This window comes from Andrena cerasifolii, chromosome 11 (genome assembly GCF_050908995.1).
Source record: "Andrena cerasifolii isolate SP2316 chromosome 11, iyAndCera1_principal, whole genome shotgun sequence".
NCBI classification, from domain to species: Eukaryota; Metazoa; Arthropoda; class Insecta; order Hymenoptera; family Andrenidae; genus Andrena; species Andrena cerasifolii.
The window spans coordinates 5,804,388-5,825,496 of NC_135128.1; the positions used below are offsets into that span (position 1 = coordinate 5,804,388).

The 21,109-nt window shown below is 48.6% G+C and overlaps 1 protein-coding gene across 5 annotated transcripts in view; it reads left to right on the plus strand.

Annotated features, from left to right (window-relative positions):
* Nucleotides 1-20,461, plus strand: part of Soxn (SRY-box transcription factor soxNeuro) — a 95,406-nt gene extending 74,945 nt beyond the window's left edge. For 2 of the 5 annotated variants that reach the window (XM_076822789.1, XM_076822793.1), the window contains 2 exons: nt 13,257-13,401; nt 20,301-20,461. In XM_076822789.1, the coding sequence (XP_076678904.1) occupies nt 13,257-13,326 (70 nt within the window). In that variant the 3' untranslated portion in view covers nt 13,327-13,401; nt 20,301-20,461. The remainder of the gene's footprint in view (nt 1-13,256; nt 13,402-20,300) is intronic. The other 3 variants (XM_076822791.1, XM_076822795.1, XM_076822794.1) reach the window with 2 other exon arrangements.
* The last annotated feature ends 648 nt before the right edge of the window (nt 20,462-21,109 follow it).

The following is a 21,109-nucleotide window of genomic DNA, read 5'->3' on the forward strand; positions in this document are numbered from 1 at the left end:
GCTTGCGAAGCAACATTTCTCACCCTGAAGAGGCGATTCGAAAAGTCTCTCCGCATCCACTCGCACCTCGGCTTTCAACGAGGGCCGCGCAAAGCTTTTCATAAGTGGTCAGAAATCGCGAGGCAGACCGTGTCGCGGGTCGAGCAAAGTGCCAACATTGTTGTCAGCCGGCGTACAGCCGCGGAACAAATCTGCCCGCGGCCGTTTCGCGAGTGTCCCCTTACGAATCGGTTCCAGGAAGCTTTCGTTTCGCGAAACGTCACCGTTCGCGTGCTCTCGCGGCCGCTGCACGTGCTCGGATCCCTGGCCCTACGTGCCAGCGCACGTGCACCGCTGCATTCTGCATCCTCGAGTTGCACCGCCGTCACTGGACGCCAGCGCAATGCACTACGCTCTGCATTCTGGAAAATCTCTCGTCTTTCCGTGCCGGGGACATTTCTGGAGGATCCTCTCGCGCCTGATAGCTCAGCGTTTCGAGAAAACGCTGGCTTAAATGGTGGCTCTGACGCTACATCTCGCTTTTCTAATTTCCCGGCTGGCTAGGCTCTCCTCTAGTTGGCTGGCTACCGTCGATTTCCAGTGCAATTCTTGCGAGTTCACCAGAGGCTCGGTCGGATCGACGGGGCCTGGAACTGGATCAGCTTGCCGTGAATTTGGTTGCTTTCACCGGGAGGCGCAGCACGCGATGCTCCACGGCCGCGAGACACGCACGGGGACTCACACAGGCCCCTGGCTCCGAGAAATCGTAACTTGGCGTGTTTATCACCGGCAGACCGTGCACGGCCGGCGGCGTTAGCGCGAGGAACGACTTCTTGCGTGGGGCGTTAAAATCATATGGGACTTTTTTAAATGCCCCCGGCCACGGGGACCTCCCGCCCGGCTGGCTTCTCGCCCCCTCCGTCCACTGTCCCTTTCAACCTACCACCACCCACGTCATCGCGAGATTCGCAGAAAATCGTGTCACGGCTCCGTTTCGCCCTCCCCCCCCCCCCCACCCCCAGCGTAATTAAAATCTCCACATAATTACCTTTTTTAAAAAAAGGTACAAAATAGTGCGCCAAGTATACGCGCGTGCAGACGAACGAAAAAACAACTGTCGTAGATTTATTAATGTGCCTATATTTAGCTTTACAAAATTAATGATATACAAAAATTGCTCCAATTATAACAATGGCTATTTATGCAAACAAAAATGTATTAAATAATATTAAGCAGATATATTTTTATGCAAATAAATATTTCAATGCGAAGAAATATTTTATTCAAAATACTTGGCGCTGCACCCCGAATTGGTGTTGCTAAACTGAATAAATATGTATAAATTGCATTAAAATCTTTTTCTTTCTTTCTTGTCTCAGTGGTGTCTTGTCTTGTTTTATATATTAACCAAGACAATTAAAATTTTTTGGTTTCGCAGCGCCAAGTATTTTGAATAAAATATTTATTGGTATTGAAATATCTATTTGTATAAGATAAAAATATAGCTGCTTAATATTATTTAATTCATTTTTTGTTTGTATAAATAGCTATTGTTATAATTGGCGCAATTTTTGTATATCATTAGTTTTGTAAAGCTAAATATAGCACATTAATAAATTTACGACAGTTTTTTTCGTACCTTTTTTTAAAAAAGGTAATTTTGTGGAGATTTCACACATTTTGTAGTGTTTATTGATGACTGGATAATTTTTTCACTCCTTCATGGGTTATTTTTTTTTTTAAATATATTGTATTGGTGGAATTGGTTTAAATTTAAGTTTTCAGATGTGAACCAAACATACAAGAAGCAAACAGAGGATCGAAGCTAAATAAAATCGTTTAATTAATATAATACTATGTCACAATAAATATTTTTCTCTGACGTAAATCACACTGTATCATCTTTTGCTTTGATTTTCTGTAAATATATAAAATCCACATTTTAGTTACAACATAACGTAAAACTTATATAGAAATAGAGTGGCCCTTTGCTACAGTAAGTGTAGAGACTACAAAATGTATCCGAAGAAGGTGAGAGCGTATGACAGAAAGTCTTGTCGCAGGAAATTTAAATGCTAGTGGTAATTCAGCGAAAATGCACGAAGAGATCCAATATTTTTAACGCACAATTTATTGGTGTTGGAATAAAATTAATTTAGTATGTTTATAGTTGAATTAAATTAATATTGTTAATAGGAAACTAATAAACTACTACTGTGCATTTTAAAGAATTACGAATGTCTTTCACAAAAGATTGAAAAGAATCAAGGGAGATGTGTTTTCAGCGTACTTTCTTCACTAATGTGACTTGCTCTACATTGCAAGCAATCCACTATAATTTTCTTAATTCTTAATGCTATATCTTTTGACAAATTTTGTCGATTTACCTTATTTGACAAATTTCCAGAAACTTGTGCGAAACAAGATGCTCTGTCTATCTTCTAATATTCTCCGGACTACCTCCAAGCCTGTGCATCCCCTTCATTTTTATCCAAGCCTGTGCGCCCCTTCATTTCTATAAGCTTTACATAGAAACTCTAAACTAAAAATAATTTGCTGGTATAAAAATATCTGGCAAATTAAATGCAATGTGTTACAATATATTATTTTGTACAAGCGTGGTACAAATTTCCAGAAACTTGTGCGAAACAAGATGCATCTCCGTTGAATCTTCTCCGTACAACTTCCAAGTCTGTGCGTCTCCTTCGTTTCTATCAGCTCTACTTAAAAAGTTTATTAAAATTTTTTAGCGCTTTACCTTGTTAATTGAGATAATAATTCAGTGTTCTATTTGGTGTAAAAACTCGTGACATTTAAAAAATTTGGACAACTTACCTTATTTGACACTGGGCAGGTTATGCTGAATTGACACTAACTAGGTTACGTTACTAGCGACCTGGACGTAGCTGCTTTTTGTCTTTTTCGTGCTGCGCGAATTAGCGGTACATTTCCTCACCCTTTCATGTTCCCCTTTTGCCTACACTTGACGACAACGACACTTAATCTTTTAGCACCTAAAATTCGGCAAATTGGAACTTTGCATTGAAATATCTCAGCTCATAAGGCACGTAGGAACAAAACGAAGACCCTTATGTACATCAAACCCAAGCTATCCATTAAGACCATTCAAAATCTAATCGGATCAACCATTACTGAGATTCGATAATCTAAGGGTTCTTGATAGCGGGTCGTGGCGTAATATAGACACTCTGTGTTTCGCGCTGCGCGTGTACTTGGCGCGAGACACTGCCGTGTCTCTTGATGCACGCGCGCCAGGAGCTCGAAGCTATTCGACTAGAGGATCTCGTAAAGATCACGGCGATAAAATTTGCAGAGAAGATTGCGCAGAAAGTGGAGGGAACGGTGGGCTGCTGGAAAGGCGATTAAAGTTGGGCGAAATTTGGAGAGAAGGCCCAAGGACGCAGGAGGGAAGTGGTGAGGAGTCTCCGGTGTCTCGTTCTCCTCCAGCTTCTCCGCTCGTATCCTGAAGGAGGGCCAAGAGTTCGCGGTGGGGCCGTTCATCAGCGGCAACTTGTCACGCCGCTGGGCATCGGGCATAAATTCCACTCCGTAATGTGACAGGTCCTCGCTCCTACCCCCGAGGAAACCATCCTACGGCACTGCGCTACTATCCACCGGGTGTCCTGGAATTTTTCCCTCTGCTCTCTCCAGGAATGTCTATCCAGATCATTAATAAGTCTCAGGGATTCGGTAGGGAATCGTCTTCCAATGTCCCTCCAATCTCTCCCTTCGAAATCATTCACGTGGAAACTCCTCGTTGCGAAGAACCGTGGCTGTGGACTTTGACTCGCTAACAATACCTTGTAGATCAGCGGGCTCGTTGCGGCGCTTCCTCCTTCCCGCCGGAACTCGATAGCAATCGAAATGGCCGCTGGAGTGTCCGGTGGGCACGCACCACGCGCACCTTCCATTCGGATATAAATCAGACACGCTGTTGATGAAATACCCCCCCAACTCTCCCTCAAACCTCTCCTCAGTTTAGCTACGATTTCTCGCTCCAGCATTGTACGTTTCACGGTACTCAAGCTACCTATCGAATAATTAAGGGCGTTCCTTGAAATCGCCCCATCTCCATGGGCCGCTCGGCGACAATTCCCAAATGGAGGTAACACGGAGAGATATCTCGATCGAGGGGGGGTCGCGTTGAAATCGCCGCAAGAAACCCGAGCACTGGCGCGATTTACGTACGCGGCCCGTGCAAAATGTATCCAGGAATCGCGGACACGTGGACGGGAAGGAAGGGGCCGGGGGTAGGGGCTGCATAGAACTCCGGTAGCTCTGGTACCAGGTCGCAAAAGCGACTTAATGTCCCCATTTGTCCTGCGGCTCTCCGGAGGCGATTCATCCTCACCCTTTGTGCGTCCCCAGGACATGGCGTCCCATATAAGCGACACACCGTATCACCTCCGCCCGTTCCACCGTCGCCCTTTCATCCTGGAAACTGTAACTCGGAAGAAATTAACCGACTGGACGCCCCGTGCTTTTTCGCCGCTGCCTGATTTATTCGTCAGCGGCGCTTCGGGCGAGAATATTCCCGAAAAATTCTGCGATTACTCTAGCCGGGGGGGTGCACTGTTTTCTATCAACCTTTTGGAAGACTTCGGCATTTTTCGAAGGGAAGTTGGGGGTAACAGAGAGTCGAGATTAGACGAGGAGGAGCGGAGACACTGTCGCGCGTCCTTGGAGTCAAATTGAAAAGGTTGGACGGTGGGAATGAATTGAAAGGCACGGGACAATTTCAATGGCGTCGTAATTACGTTATTTGTTTACCCACGGAACAGCACCTGTCGCATTAATGGCCCCGCGATGGACGTGTCTATTATACGCGCATAGATACGCGCGCGTTAAGTCGCGGCGTGTCGCCAACACGCGAATCGCTCGTCAGGAGGATTAGGTCACTAATCTGGCGTTAAGACCCCGAGACTCATTAGCTCGGGAGACAAATCATTAAGAGTCGACCGTGGATCGAGGGCCCCGTTAGTCGCTAGGCCGGACCTGTCGGCAGTTGGTAATCGCCTTTAAGCTAATTCCCTTAATAACTTTATCGTCCTCTCCGGTCCCTTGACAGCGAGATCGCTGCTGGTCGGATAATCGAGCACCGGGGACGATAAGCAAAATTCAAACCGTGTCTCTGTTTCCGGGAGCGGTGCACCTTTCGCGGAATAACTTCTCTGTCGTTTCGAACATTTTTCTCCGTCACCTAAGGTCGATCGAAAGATCCCACGGTCCTCGATCGACTTTAATTCAGCACCACTCGTAGAAATTGAATCTGCCATGGGAATTGAGTGGGAACTGCGGTTGAAATGGATCAAAAGGAAATCGAGGAGTGGGCCGGCAACGAGACGACGAGAAAGTAAACGGTACATATTAATCTCCGGTGGTACAATGCGTCCTGGGTCCGTCCCATTCTTCAGCTAGCTGCTCATCGGTCTGTGGACCGAGCCGTGACCAATCCGGAATAAATATTGGCGATTATTAACGCGGCGCGCGCGGAGAACAGCCGGCTGAGATGGACCAGGAGATGCTGCGCGTCGTTCGTGAGATGGTTGAGACGTTAAGTGGGCCCATTAGCTACGTTCCTAGGTGGACCGTGCCCCGATGATGGCATTCCTCCGTGCTCCACGATCCCTTCTGCCTCCTCCACCTTCCAATGGCTTTCTCTCACGCTGCCACGTGTACCTGCCTCGAAGGAATCCTCGTCGACGTCGTTCCCTCGTTCCACCGCGTTCGACGAATTTATCGCGCCGTGGTTACGTGGCCGCGGTCAATCTCCAGCTGCCTCCAAGACAGCTGAACCCTTCCTCCAAGTAACTCATCACTAAACGCATACCATTGGCAGGCTCCATTCGCCTTCCTAACAGGAACATTTCAGCGTGTACCTGCATCCACTGACCTTGGCAACTCGCGGCAACGAAAATCCCGCAAACACCCTGACCACTCGGAGCCGAGAAAATCCTTTTCCAGCTCGATACCCAGACGTCGCCTGCCACGATTAATTACCCCCATCGCGGCCACTAATCACAGAAGTGTTCCGCACGAGCCTCCCTCGCCCGAGCCGCGCCGTCGCGTAGACAAACACTATAGAGGCGCGCGATCGATCATTCATAAACCCCGTCCGTCAGGCCGCGGAGGGTGTGAAAGGGATAAAGTCGTCATCGTGGATCAAGCGTAGAGGAATTCGCTGACTCGGCCCCGGAGGTCACCACCGCGGCTCTCCAAGGTGACATCTTCATCTTCTCCCCTCGGCCTCACGCAGGCCAAGTCGAAAAAGGACGCGCTCCTCTCGCCCCCGCGTGCCCCTGCGCGCGCCCGTGGAGGTGGACGCAGCGGAGGATGACTCTGCCGACACGTCTCCATGGCCAGTTTCGATGGCGTGCCTCTCGGACGGGGCCCCAGCCCTTTGTCGGTCGATCACGAGACACCTGGGCACCGGGCTCGGTTATCTCGCTCCTCTCTCGGCCTGCTCGGGGTCATCGAAAGGGTATCCTCGATCTCCGGGCCTCTCGAGAGCTCGGCAGAGCCGCGGAGAGAGCTCGGGCCAGTTAACACCGCGGTGTCACTCCTCGCTCGACGTGTTTGGCCAATGCTTTAGGGCCAGTTAACACCGAGGGCGGTGCTCCTGTGATGTGGACGCGATACGCTTTCGCGGACTCTTATCGATCTCTCTGGGACCTTGTTTCTCGGGGAATGGGACTCTCACTCCGTGGAAAGTGGACGATTTTGGGTGTCGAGGTTTATTGGGGAGGACTGACTGTGAGGCGTTGTGAAATAATTATTGAGAAGGGGTAGTTTGGGTATTATGATCACCTTTGCGAGGGGCATTTTGCGCCCTCGTGGCGTAAATGCTGTTAATCGTTGTCCTTGACGTTACCAACTTTCCTTTCGTTAGGGGAGACCGGGTGTAGTTGATACAGGGGCAGTTTGATACAGACGAATTATCTCGACATCGTATATATGCAGCTTCATTTGAGCGAGATATATGAAGTTTATTGTTCATCAATTCTTTACTACGATCCAGCGCACGTCTGTGTACCTTGACGTTAACAATCCTTTTTAACTGTTTTCGTTTATATAGCGAAAATGTAAATAGTTTTAATCATTGAGCTATAAAAATACCTGGAGTGTGAACAGTAGTGGGAAGAAGTAGAGGCGACAGCGATCTGAGGGAAATAGAAGATAACGGGTGAAACTATTCTTCTTCTTCCTATTATCCCTCTCTATCTGTACTATCATGTAGTAAATTATAGACGTCATGCCGTGATCTGTGCTATGTTGATTCAGTTCAATGTATGTACAGCTTAATATCTATACTCTATAGTCTGTTTGTAAGACAGAGATAGGTTCACCCGTTATTTTCTTTCTTTCTCAGACCGGCCGCCATTGCTCTATTCACTCTGCAGGTATTTTTATAGCTCAATGGTTTTGATACATCTAAATTGATCGTCCAAATAACATTTTTTTCATTCATTTCACACTATATATTAAAGTGGAAGGACCAAAGTATATTTTGGAATATTTGTTATTAATTAATTCAAATAAAAAATGAAAAAAAATGAAAACAGAATAACGTATCAACAAGCCCCGCAGCGGGATAAGTTGATACATTTTACCTTTGTCCAAATAACATTTTTTCATTCATTTCTTATGTATTTTCCCAAGTTTTCGCTTACTATATATTAAAGAGGAAGGACCAAAGTATATTTTGGCATATTTGTTATTAATTAATTCAAATAAAAAATATAAAAAAAATGAAAACAGAATAACGTATCAACAAGCCTCGCAGCGGGATAAGTTGATACATTTTGCCTTTGTCCAAATAACATTTTTGCATTCATTTTTTATGTATTTTCCCAAGTTTTCGCTTACTATATATTAAAGAGGAAGGACCAAAGTATATGTTAGCATATTTGTTATTAATTAATTCAAATAAAAAATGAAAAATTAATGAAAACAGAATAACGTATCACCAAGCCCCGCAGCGGGATAAGTTGATATATTTTACCTTTGTCCAAATAACATTTTTTCATTCATTTTTTATGTATTTTCCCAAGTTTTCGCTTACTATATATTAAAGAGGAAGGACCAAAGTATATTTTGGCATATTTGTTATTAATTAATTCAAATAAAAAATGAAAAAAAAATGAAAACAGAATAACGTATCAACTAGCCCCGGTCTCCCCTACTTAGTGCAGAGGTAAATGTGTCCAAAGCACCTGTCCAGCTTAGAGTACTCGGTTTTCCTCTCGCATTGCTTTCGCGACCTCCGTACATCCCTTCCACCCACAATACCCTACCGATTACGTTGGTATTTACACAATTAGTCGTGGGGAACATAGAGCAGAGGAGGCTGGAGCGAAGCAGGGTCGTAAATCGTTTCGAAACGATCGCCGAGACACGCCCGGCGACGGTCGGGTGCACGTGCCCGTGCACGCGCGTCTGCTTATTTTCGGGGTTCTTCGGAAGATTAAATTTACACATAGTAGCGCCGTGAAACAATGCCCGGGACCGTTTGCACGCTCCTGCAAATATTTGAGTGGCGGTGTTTGCCTTCTATTCGCGGTAGCCAAGGGCCCGAGCCTCTATGTACACCGATTCCCCTCGCACACTCTTCCTGATCGATGTTTGCCCCGGCCACTTGGCTTTAATTGCTCGCGAATCGCGGCGTAATGACTGGCTGCGCGCGAGACGCTGCCTCCGGTGGTGGTGTCGAGACGCCTCCGCGTCCACCTGTCCTCCATTTCCTCCCTTTCCTGGGAAACCGGGGAGATCGAACACGCGGTCGCATCGATCTCGTATCCTTCGTGACAGCAGCGCGATAAGAAATGGCCAAGCCCATGAATCTCGCAGACGGGTACAGTTTTATTATTCGCGTACCTGTAATACATCCAGCGCACATTTCATTCTACAAATTAGAAGGCAATAAAAGCAATTGGCGACGGGTTATAACCCGGGGAATGAGGGGCACGGAAACGCGTCGGCGAGGAATAAAAGCAGCGGGAACGAGACTGGAGAGGCGCTCGCGGGGATGGGTAAAAAGTATCGAGGACGGGGGGAGCGGGATTAGCAGAAAATAGAGGAGAAATGATGGATCGATAGCGATAAAAACGCGGCGACGAGTAACGTGGTCAGTTATTAATGTAGCCCCGCGATGTCATGGCCGATCGAGAATCGACGGAGGTCGCGGCGGGGAAAAACGGAGTAAAAACGTGGCCGTCGGGGTGGTTTGGAGATGAGGTCGCTCGCCGGAAGTTCCGTCGCACCGGAATTCATAAAAACTAGCGGCGCGGACCATCGTTCTCTCCCGGAGCTGTCCCGGTTCAACCCTCTCTCGGCGTGTTCTGGCGGTGTGGAGGGAGGAGGGAGGAGGGGCTGGGGGGAGGGTGGGCATGATGAAAAGCGTCACCGAAGAGCAGGACGAGGCGAGGAAACGCTGGTCGTCGACGATCCTCCGCTTCCACGTCCGGGGATTAATTCCTGGAACACGGAAAGGAGCAAATTTTTACTTAACTTGGACAGCAACTGGCGGGAATTTTCGGGTCGGTAGACTTTCTCGGCAACCTGCCCACCTTAAAGCATATTGAAAAAATAGTAACGTGATAAGATGGACGAAATTAAGGTTCGAGTCTTGGGGGTTGTGGGGTAGAGTTGCCAATATCGTAGGGGAGACGGAGGCAGATTGTAACGAAAAAGTTTTCTCAGTTTTTTCTCGAAAGTGTTTTCCTCGATCAGGAAATAATTTGCGTGACTTACTACTTACATATGTGGTGAACTTATTGAATGTAAGTGCGTTACAAATATTGGACACTTACAAGGGAAGATCCCGAAGCCGAAAATTCAAAAAATTCTGAAACTTTGTTAATACGTAGGGGATTTCCTCCTGATTACAACGCAAATTTTGTGTGCTGCCCAAATTCACACGAAGAGGGTGAAATTAACCTCTTAAAATGCGGCTATTTTCCGATTTTGTGTTGTAACACGCGAACTGTAAGAGATAGAGAAAAAAGTTTCAAGACAAGAATTACTTCTTTTAATTAGATCTATCATTTGGTAAAAAAAATTATTTTACAGTTTACGAGTTATCACACAAAATTGGAAAATAACCGGATTTTCAAGGGTCAATTGCACCCTATTAGAGTAAATTTGGGCAGCCATGCTCTGGGTTACCAGATTTGTCGTTCAAGAGATTTTACTTATGTTACAATTTACCCTGTGTTACAACCTACCCCGGTCTCCTCTACTGGTCACCTAAATCGTACCTCATCTGTTTCTCCAGTAACTAATGAATATAAACGACATCTGATGATAAAAATATCAAGTAAATGCGAAATGAGATATAGAAACAAAACCTTTAGACCTTATACCCCATTTTGTGCGTGCTATAAAGATTTAAAAAAATCAGGTATGATTGATGTGACTTTTTACCGGTTTATCTTAGCTGATAATAATCAAACAATGCAGTTTTATCCTTTATTTTTGTATTTTTCTAAAAGCGGGTTTAATATAGAATATTTTACATTCATTTTACGTACATATTACATTCACTATAAAGTTTAAATTGATAATTAGAAATATATATATACATATGTGTAAGTAACTATTTAATAATCATTACTTTATGTTGAATATGTTCTTCTTTATTTGTTATTGACACTTTTTTTAAAAGAGGTACGCTTTTGGAATCCGACGGGTACGTTTTAGGAGACCGGTTACTTAAATCGTACCTTTTACAGTATGTCACGAAAAGATTAATAACAAATTAATTTGTTCTGAACAAAAGGTTAAACATATAATATTAAGTGCCTAAAAGATCAAGCTGCAATATCCAATGGTCACTTGCGTTCAAATTAGTACCAAATATGAACTACAACGTAAAATGCCCTAAGTGGTACGATATAGGCAACACTCCCGCAATTAAAATTAGTGGATTTCTACGCATCGCTTTCTGGGATCTATTAGCTTTCATTCTTCTCCCCCTTCTGTTACATTCACTGGAAGAAATGTTTGTTGGGCAGTCTCTCATTGTGCCGAGGGTAAACGCGACATCCTCCGCGGCGGAGGCTCCATTTAGAGATGAATCGCGCCGCGGTCCGTCTCGTTTACGAGGGAAGATGCAAATTCGGGGAATCGATCGGCGGTCGTCTCGTCAGGGTCAGAGGCGCGGGGCTGGAGCGCCGGTCGGGGTAGTAAATAAAAGTCCAGAGTTAATTTTTTTCGAACAATGGGACCGGGCTGTTGTGGTCGCCGGAGGAGGGTAGACAACCCCGTTTTTTTTTACATCGCTCGCTACCGCGCCAACAGGGCGCAATCCCGTGTCGCCGTATAAATCGAAAGCTAATGGGATTCGCGGCCCAATCGGCTGGCCACGGCAAAGTCACCAAGGGAAGCTATTTTTCCACCGGTTCAGGGCGAATGTAATAGACAGCACTCCCCCGACAATTACTGCTCCACCCCTGAGAGCATTCGCTGTTACAAGATCAAATTGTGGTCCAAGTGTTTTAATTAATTCGCAGCCTCCGTTGCTCGGGAGTTGGTACGAACTCCGGGCAGAGTTGCGCGCATCTGAAAGTCCACCCCCCCGGTTGCACCCTCGCAGCGGATCCACGCTCTAAGACGACATTTCTAACGAGCGTTGTGCCCGCGCAGCAGGAAATCCCGCGGCTGAGTCTGGCGCGCGACTCCGGCACTAATTAACGCATCCGCGAATCAAAGACGGGGAAAAACGAATAAGATCCCGGGCGAGGCCGAAAACGGCGCGGCAGACGTCATCAAGATGCAGCGCTGCCAAGGATCCCGTAATTAGGGGAAGCTGATTTTTCATTTGTCGGGTATCATTGAGCCTCTGCTCATTAGCCGTCGGCGTCTGCGGGCGTCTACGGCGTCGACGGCGTCGGTGCGCGCCGCTCGAACCAGCTGAGCATCCGCAGCTGAAGGATGCCTCTGGTTGGTTAAGCTGGCTCCAGTCTGGTTGGTCTTTGGGCTGGCTGATAAAGGCGCATCCTCCTCTCTTCCGCTCTCCTTTTCTCTCGTCTTCTCAGTCTCCTCCAACGCCACGTCTCTCGCTTCTATTTGCTTCGTTTTCTACCATTCCCTCTCCCCCATTACCCACCTTCTCCTCTCTCTCTCTCTTCACCCTCGCCTCGTATCTCTGCTCCACTTTTTCCTTCTGCGCCTCTCGTCGCTGATCCACGGATCCTCGAAATTGCCGCGGTGGCAACGAGTGGCCGGCTTGTCGATTATTTCGCGGCGGTTTTCAGGCAGCGAGGGGCACCGCGAAGAATGATGTATACACGGGGGACGTTAACGAAGCGGTATCGTTACTCGCTGTCACGGGGGGATCGTGCTCGCAGGACGGCGATGAAATTCGACGGGGAACCGCGCGGTCGATGCGGATTCATTAAGGAGATTCCTAGTGTCCCTGGAAAAGCTAGGTAATTCTGAGCAGCTACGAACTACGGAGTTGCTCCTTTCCTGAAGCGATTGTACCTTCCCGGATCTTAGAATTAAATACCGTGTCTCGGTTGCAAGTGGTTGGTGGAGGTTTCCTCGAGGCTTCGGGCTCAGCGGAGTGTACCTTTTGACCGAGTCTCCTTGCCTTTCATGAATCAAAGGACATTCTCCTTGGAGCGCGAGAGGGACCCGTCGCAGGGTCGCCAAGGATCCGGCGATGATGAATTAGCGCGAACGTGACGACGTAACTGTCATTCTCGAATCAATCCGACCCGTCTCGAGGCTGCTCCGTGCGTGGGCGTGAAGCGATCCACGCACCGTTAAGTAACGAAGCCGACTCATTACTTCTTCTCGCGTGACGTCCGCGCGAGGCGTGTAAACGAAGGGCAGGGACGAGGAGGGAAGGAGATAAGATGATCCCGACTCGGCTCTCGCTCCTTCCCGTCTCGTTACGGCCATCCGTCATTTTCACACCTCGACGAAGATCTATAACAAGGGTCTCGAGTGCGGGCTCGACGCCGCGCGAGGAATTTCGAGGATTAAATGGCCCTTGTCGAAAATCCTCCGCCGCGGCGACGCGAAGGCTTGGCCCTCCGAGCCTGCGATCCGATGGCCACAAAGCGGGGTGATTAACTGTACGATTTTACTTACCGAGCGGGGCAACCGGCCGCGAAAGTTGATGAGCTAATTTTCCCTCGGATCCCGGGTACTTAAAGAAATCCCCATTGACGCGACCAACTTCGACGGCGGGCGGTGGTCTCTCGATCACGTTGATTATACAAAAGGATTCGATTGATCACTCAGAGCAGTGGTGGTATGTGTTTCAGGGATTGGAACGCGACGGGCAACGTCCGCGTACAAGAATCCTGGCCAACGTGAGCATCCTTCGGCACGGCGAACTCGAACCTCTTCAGCACCGAAGGATCAGGCTCCTTGATTGTTTCGCGCCTGACGGTGAGTCCATCTACCCTCAAACAGCACCGAATCCTCTCTGCCCCACCGGCGCGACGTAACAGTTCCCATCGACGGGGGCTAATTAACGGTGACTAATAGGGAGCATTACCTTCGGCACCTTTAATCCCGCCTTCCTCTTGCCCCACTTTTCCGCTGTTAATCTAACGAGCGTGATCAGTCATGTAGGCCGCTTAAGATAATTGGAGGATCGGCTACGCGAGTGACTTTATCGCCGTGGCATCCAGAACGCGCCTCACCGGCCGGGCGGTGGGTAAAAGTATCGGCGTCTCGGGCAGCGTGTTTGTCAGCGTTCCGCGCGAGTAGTTCCATTACTAGCGACGGTTAATTACAGGGCGAAAGATGGATGCCGAGCGCGGGGGAGGGGGGGAGGTGACGTAGCAGTTACGAGATTAGCTATCAACGCGACGACAGAGTTTGCCGACGAAATTACAACCTCTCCGGCGAATCAGATCGAGCCGGGATTCGGTCGGCGCGCTCGTTTTCCGCGGGACGGACAGGTTAGAATGATCGAGAAAGCAATTACACGGCAGTTAATTGATTCGAGGTAGCAATCCGAACGTCCAAACCGAGATCACCATGACACGTCTGCGTCGCGACGGGCCTCCGCGGGGACGAGCGATCCGAAGATCTGCTCGATAGCGGCCACTCTCACGGCATCGCCGATTCCACGGGCCGGATTAAAGTCGCCGATCGAGTGTTTCGCCCCAGTTTCGCCTGACAGGGCCGATCCGCGCGGCGGGTCCGTTCCGCTCGGCTAATCTGGACGATCTGCCGATCGATCGAACGGCCCGATATCCAGGGATCGGTACTTTGTCCGGGCCTCCTCTCTCCACGATTCTAATTCGCGGCGAAAATAAATTGGAAAATCGTTTCAGCTCCCTCTAGCCACCGTACCCTCTCTCTCCAGTCCATCCCCGATGTTCGTTTGGCCAAACCAGCCCCTCGTTTCGAAAAGCCTCGATGGAAAGTAGTCTAGCGATTGATCCAGTCCACTGGTAATTAGCAGAGGGTCCTGAAATTTTCTGCCGGTCCAGGCTGGATCGTAGCCTCTCTGTTCTGCTTGCCCTGGACTTAATTAAAAATTGAAACGTCAGGTGGCTGGTCCGTAGGAGGAGGTGTCATCCGGAATTTTTTCGAAAGGGAAAGCTCGGAGGGTGAGAGGAGAATGCGCCTCGTCATCCCGTGGATCCCCGTTCGATAGCGCAGGAACCTTGGAGACCAGCCTCCGAAGCTTCTTCGAGTTGAGACGACAGCTATGAAATCGCCGGTGATTGCTCCTCTCTCGTTTCATCCCTTCGGCGGGCAACCGGTCTTCCTGGTCCTCGAAACCCTTTTACCAGTTAGGCCCTCTACAGTGATTAGCTGACAGTCAGCAATTCCCTTAATTGGCACGCGTGCTGCTACAAATCGTCCTCCGCACCCCCAAGGAAGTCTCCTCTTCGAAAAACTTCCCTGTCGGAGCCGATCGGCGTCTCGGGAATCTGGAGCAGCTACGAAACATGCCTATCGCCCAGTGCTTCGTAATCGATTTCCACGTTCCACCGATCGAAGGCCGCTGGAGTCGCGACGCCGATTTTCCTCGGTCCGCGGATTTCCGCTGATTCATGGAAACAACGAGTTCCGAGCGAAAGGTGGGCCCCGCGCTGGATCCTCGGGACAAGATTGACTCGTCAAAGATGACGCGTCTATCCCCCGTCTCGCTCTTTGCTCCGTAATCTCTGGAGTATACAGGACTAATGGGTTATTTCAGGTAATTAGCCGCGGGGGCCCCGTTTCTTCCTCGCCACCGCAAAAACCCACGATCCGGGCCCGTTCTTGGCCGATTTCGCGCGTACACCTCTATTTGCGTACACCGCTCCGATTTCTTCACGCACGCCCCTTCGACGCGCCTTGCTCCCCCGCGAAAAAAACCGCGTCTCTGGCCCGAGGTTAATTGCGACGCGCCCCCTTCGCCGAGGGATTTATTGTACAGTGTCTTCGTGATTCTTTCACGCGTCGATTCTCCTGTTAATTCACAGCTGCGGCCGCGAAAAAGTTTCTTGCTAGTGGACCGATGAATACATAGTATCTAGAGACGTATCGTGTCGACTACCGCTATCATTTACTCGTCGCACGGCTATTCCAACGTAACTTGAAACTTTTTCAACATTTCATTAATATCTCATCACGCCTGCAATATTTTCTAAATTTAAAGGCATTTTTCTTATGTAAACCGCATATAAGCTTTCGAATAAGACTAAATTCAATAATATCGGTCCACGCGTGACAGAGGTATCGTAATATCGTCTCATGGATCAGTCGGAAACGGTAAGAATTTTCTTCTGATTCTTCTGATTCTTCTGCAGTCAAAATTTTGTCGACATAATACGTATACGCGTTACACGCACACCTTCAGCCAGAAAGAAACTAACACATGTTTCGTTCGTCAATCGCTATCTTCGCTGTGCAATCCACTCCAAATTTTGACAGCTTACCGTCAAGTTATAAGCAAGTTATAAACGTGTTTTTACAAATATACAACGTTTCGTTGTACCATTGAATTGCAACCAAAATGCAGTCTCAAACACAAGGTAATTTGCCAAAATTTGAATTGCGACTTGTTTGAATATCATCCAACTGTTTTTTATTTGTAACTAAATTGAGGATTTTATGTATGTATAGATAATCCAAGCGTAAAATGATGCTGCGACTGGATTTATCCTTAATTCTGTCTCCTAATAATTTGTAAGTCATAATATTAAAAATTATCTAAAGTCATTCGGTATGCAAATTATCTTTGTAAAAAGAAGTGAGATCACCATAAAAAAAACTTCAAAAAGTACAAAAGTTACGCCAAGTACTTGAAATCAAATGAATCACAAAAGAATAGAAGATAATAATAATTAGAATATACAAAAAGATGTGAAATCAAAATGAGCTGCTTACTTGGCGTGGTCAAGCAAGGTATTCTCAGATCATCAATACACGTACCTTCTCTCTCGCAGGCTTTCACATAATTTGTCAATTTAAAATTCTGACAATATGAGTACATTTTCATTATATTGCGTTTTAAAATAATTCTAAGATCATTCATCCACACCGACACCTTTCCTCTCGCAAGCTTTCAGAAAATTGTCAATTTAAAACTCTGCCAATATGAATACACTTTCATTATTTTGCGTTTTTAAATAATTCTTATTCATCGACACATTGAACTTGCCTGGCCACGCCAAGTATTTGACTTCCAGGCCGCGGTCATCTAGGCAAATGTCTAGATGTTACATTTCATCTTCGCATTATTAAAATGTCCGCGATATGGGTAATGAAATGTATGAACACAGCAATTAACCTGTGCATATGTAGTTGTGTCATGTTAAGCGCAGTTGGAAAGCACCTTTATGTACTTGCAGCTCACTTTGATTTCGCATCTTTTTTTATATTCTAATTATCATTATCTTCTATTCATTTGCGATTCATTTGATTTCACGTACTTGGCGTAATTTTTTTTACTTTTTCGAAGTTTTTTTACGGGGATTTGTACCTACTAAACGATGCCTGGATCGTCGCCCGCTTCCCTCCGCTCGAAGACACGCCAAACTATTACCACCCCTATCGTCAAAGTATTCAATGCCCGCGATGCAAACAAGCATCGGCGCAGCCCCGAGCGACAGCCAATTAATTATTCCGACGCGATCTCGTACAATCTGGCAAACAGTCGTCGTGCAGGACGCAGGGTATCGCCGGCGATCGAGCATCGGCCTGGACAATGGCGGAGCGTTTATCGAGAGAAACGATCGCGATCCTGAGATAGATGCCCGGGGGGGACAAGCCGCGCGGGGTGGGGCGAGCGGGACTGTGTAATCGGCCGATTAAGCGCGACCGCGGGCCCCTGGCCCGTGAATTTGGCAATTACGGGCCAGTGCTAATGACGAGCGACCCGACGCGAGGTGTAAAAAGGCGTGAGAGGTGGCGGGGAGGCTGGGCTGGCACCTCGGGGAGAAGCCTGGCCCTGCCGAGTCACGGCGTATAACGAACTTGAACCGTGGACTCGCCGCCTCCTGCTGCCCAGCTCTCCCCCCTTTTATCGACGGCGATGCCAAATCCTGGCTGACCGTTTCACCCTGTCACAGGGTGTGAGACGTCATTACCGCCCGATACCCACCTCGAACCACCGGCAACGAGGTTACACCTTGATTCTTTAATTCCCCGCCTGGCTGTTGCTCCGTTTTCTCGCGGAAACAGTTCCCCGGCCGTGTTTCTTGCGGAAGGGTTCGGTCTACTGCAGTCGATTCTCTAATTGGCGTTTCTGCGTGCGGATGATACGGGACGCTGGGGTATAATATAGGAGCGCGGAGCGAGGGTTTCGAGAAAAGGACAAAGAGCTAGTTTGGCCTGTTTAATGGTGAACTCTTTTAAATTACATATCTCTTAAACTAGTGGGTTTTCGTTGCAGGTGCCTTGATACTTTTGTACGGGGAATGAAGGGCTGCATGTATTAGCGTGTTAGAAAGTACGTGGTTCTATTTAAAAAAATGGAGGTGGCCTTCGTACCTCCTCTACACATCCAGCTATCAAAAAACTCTCTCCAGCAGGTCATGCGGACCTTCAAACTACTCAACTTTTGTTCGAAACGTTTTTCGATATCACGCCTGGAAAGGTGAGATATTTAAGCTCGTTGTTATGCCTGACTTATCGCAGGGTCGTACTACTGAATTTCCCTATTTCCTACGTTTACTTCTAAACTTGGCTAGCTCGATCGCTCCGCGTTAGTGGTCTTTTATTTTTCATTGCTCGAGGATAAATTTAAGATGGGTTTGACTCGAATCGAGGAGGGGGGCTGAGGGCGAGAGAGGCCGGGAGGATTTATCGAAGAGCGATTAAAGACGAGTGGCGAAAACGGTGGTAGCAAAATCGTGGAAGAAGGTTGAGAAGGGCGGAGGAGAGCCGAAGGTGGCTGGTTCGTTAATTACTGATTTTCCTCGGTCCGCGTCACTTTTTAATTGACGCCAGAAATTGAAGCGGAGCGCGGGGCACACCACGCTCGCTCGATGCTCGTTCTCGCCGAGTCATCCTTCGTCCCTTCTCGCCTCTCGTCCTTCTGGTCCGGTCGTCCTGCCAGGATCGGAGCAACGCATCCCTCCCGCTGAATTCCGACCAGTTTAACATTCCGCGTCGACTTTCGTCCCTCGGTTCGCGGCCGTAAAGAGAGACTTCGAGTCTTCGAAGTGACACGGAAGCCCGGAAAAGTGAAACTGCAGGCACGAGTGTGTGGGACGACGGCGGATCGGCCGATTAGATTGTCCGGGCAACTGCTCCATCAATTAGCCCATTCAGATCCCCAGGCAGACACTTCCCCCCCACCTTCTTGAATCCATTGTGACGTTAAAAATGGCCGCCGCCCACGAAGTCGAAGGAGCCACGCGGCTTGGACAGCCAAGGTCGCTGGAGAAACACGCAGATACGGGGCCACGAAGCAGTTGGGCACGTTTCCCAGCTCCTGGACAGGTGTTCCGGCCGCGTGTCCCGGCTGTCAGTTCCCGGTTAGCCGAGACACTGCCAGTGACACGAATCTTTGTCTCCGCCGCTCAGCCGCTCGCCTTTTCCACCCCCCGCCTTCGGAGGAGCGGAGCGTAAAAAGCAGAGGAAAGGGGTGGATCCGTTTTCTACCTGTTCACCGGTTCGTGTCTCTGTTGATGGAACGGTTGGTTGGTTCGCTCTGGCCGGGCTTCAGCCTCGTCGTGTCTCCGTCAGCTAGTTCTCCAGCTCCACCAGCCTGTCAGCGGCAGCCCGCTTCTCACCCTCGTAAAAATAATTACAGAGGGTGCGGGGGCGAGGTTACAGCCCCGCTATTGCCGGTCCCGAGCGAGCTTGGCACTATTGTGCCAATCGGATCGGCTGATAAACCGCGGGGGTACGGAGCTTAATAAAAATTCATTTGTCACGGGCCTTTGGAGATGATGCGCGCGTCTCCTCGTCCCCGTCGCCGGCGTCGATGTTCGTATTCTTCTCCTTCTTCTTCGCTTTCTTTATTCCCCGGATTGCAGGCCTCTTCTGCGACCGATTGATTCACCTTTACAGAACTAGAGACATTTTATTCGACCTAATCGTATTCCAAGTGCAACGTCGGGGTATACTCGTGGGCAAAGGGAAATCGTTTTCTCAGGTGAATTTAATCACCTCGATAGGGAGCGCGACAATGCAATCGCGCCGGTAAGCTTAATCGATATCTCATTGAGAAATTGAATTTGTAAAAAAAAATAAAACACGAGGACCGAGTGCAACGCGAGGGAAGGTGGGCTCCTTGTCGAGGGAAATCGAACCACCGGTCGATCCCGACCCCGAAAACGCTGCGTCCCCCCCTGGGAACGGGATAGGGGTAATTACTCGCAATTATTAATTACGCGATACGCGTGCTGCGCGTGCAGAAAGAGGAGGCGAAAGAGGAAGGCGCGTCCCGTGGGGAGAGACGAGTTAATAACGGTTCTGAGATCGTTCTGGCCTGACGCCCTGCGACAATCGATGATCGTCGATCCGCGGAATCGCGAAGACAGGCGCGTCTCTTTTTCTTTCACCCCCCTGGGTCCCGGAGGATCGGCATGCATTTGCCGGGAATAAATTAATACTGCCACTTCGACGGTGGCGCTGAAGGCTGATCACCGATCGAGCGATTGCCTCCCATTTGTCCGCTTCACAAAAGTGGAACCACCCCGTCCCTCTTTCTCTCCCTTAGTTCCCTCCTGCGCTCCATCCCTTCCGCCCCGATTCCAAGCTCGCCCATTGTTCCCGTCGCGCCTCGTCTCGCGCGCGCGATCTTTTTCGGGGATTGATACAGTTAAACATGCCGCTTAGATTTAAGATCCAGATCCAAGTTAACGGAAATTCTGTGTTGCTTCTTTCAGAGTGGGAACACCGTGCACCGAAGCGCCGCGCGAAGCTGCTCCAGCCCAGAACCAGTTACGAACATATGATTAAGCTCGTTTTAATAAGTTTTTATGTAGATCTTACGCGTAAGGATGTATAATAAAAGTAAGTGTTGAATAAACGAGATACGTTGAAACAATCCGCCGCCAGTGATTTCGTTCCCGCAACAGTTGGCGCTCCTGTAAACACACCCCCTCCCCTTGCTTCGCGACGCGGCCACGTCCTTACATTCATTTTCGTTTCGTCCTGCGAGCATTGTCGAGTCGTTCGGCTTCACCATTTTCGAGGCGGTACCTATTTAGTTGCTAGCAAGGCGAGCACGAGGAACGCAGACAGAAACACAGACGCGGGGGATAGCCGGGGACGAAGAACGAACAGAGAAGCTGCTGTCTTCGCCATCGAGTCGTAACCCTGGCGACGAGACACCCTGGCCATCCTTGGTTCTCTCTCCGAGTTCCTCTCCTCCGCGGGGATGAGCAAACTCTCCCCGTGGTGTAACCCACCCTCGACGGATAGCAAGTTGCAAGGACGAGGGTTGCCGGCGAGGTCTCGCCTGATTGGCGGCCGTGGACTATCGACCAACCCGCGACCGGCCCTTTGTTTTAGCCACCACCCTTCGTTATATCGAAGGTACCTAACCCGAACCCGAGCAAGATGAGCACGCTCTCGAGAGGAGATTTCTTTCCTGGCTACGGTTAGGGAAAATCGAGCTGCCTCGCCGGAAACCAGGCGGGTGGGCGGCTCCGCGTCCCGATAGACTATAGACGGGGAATTCTTTTAATTTATC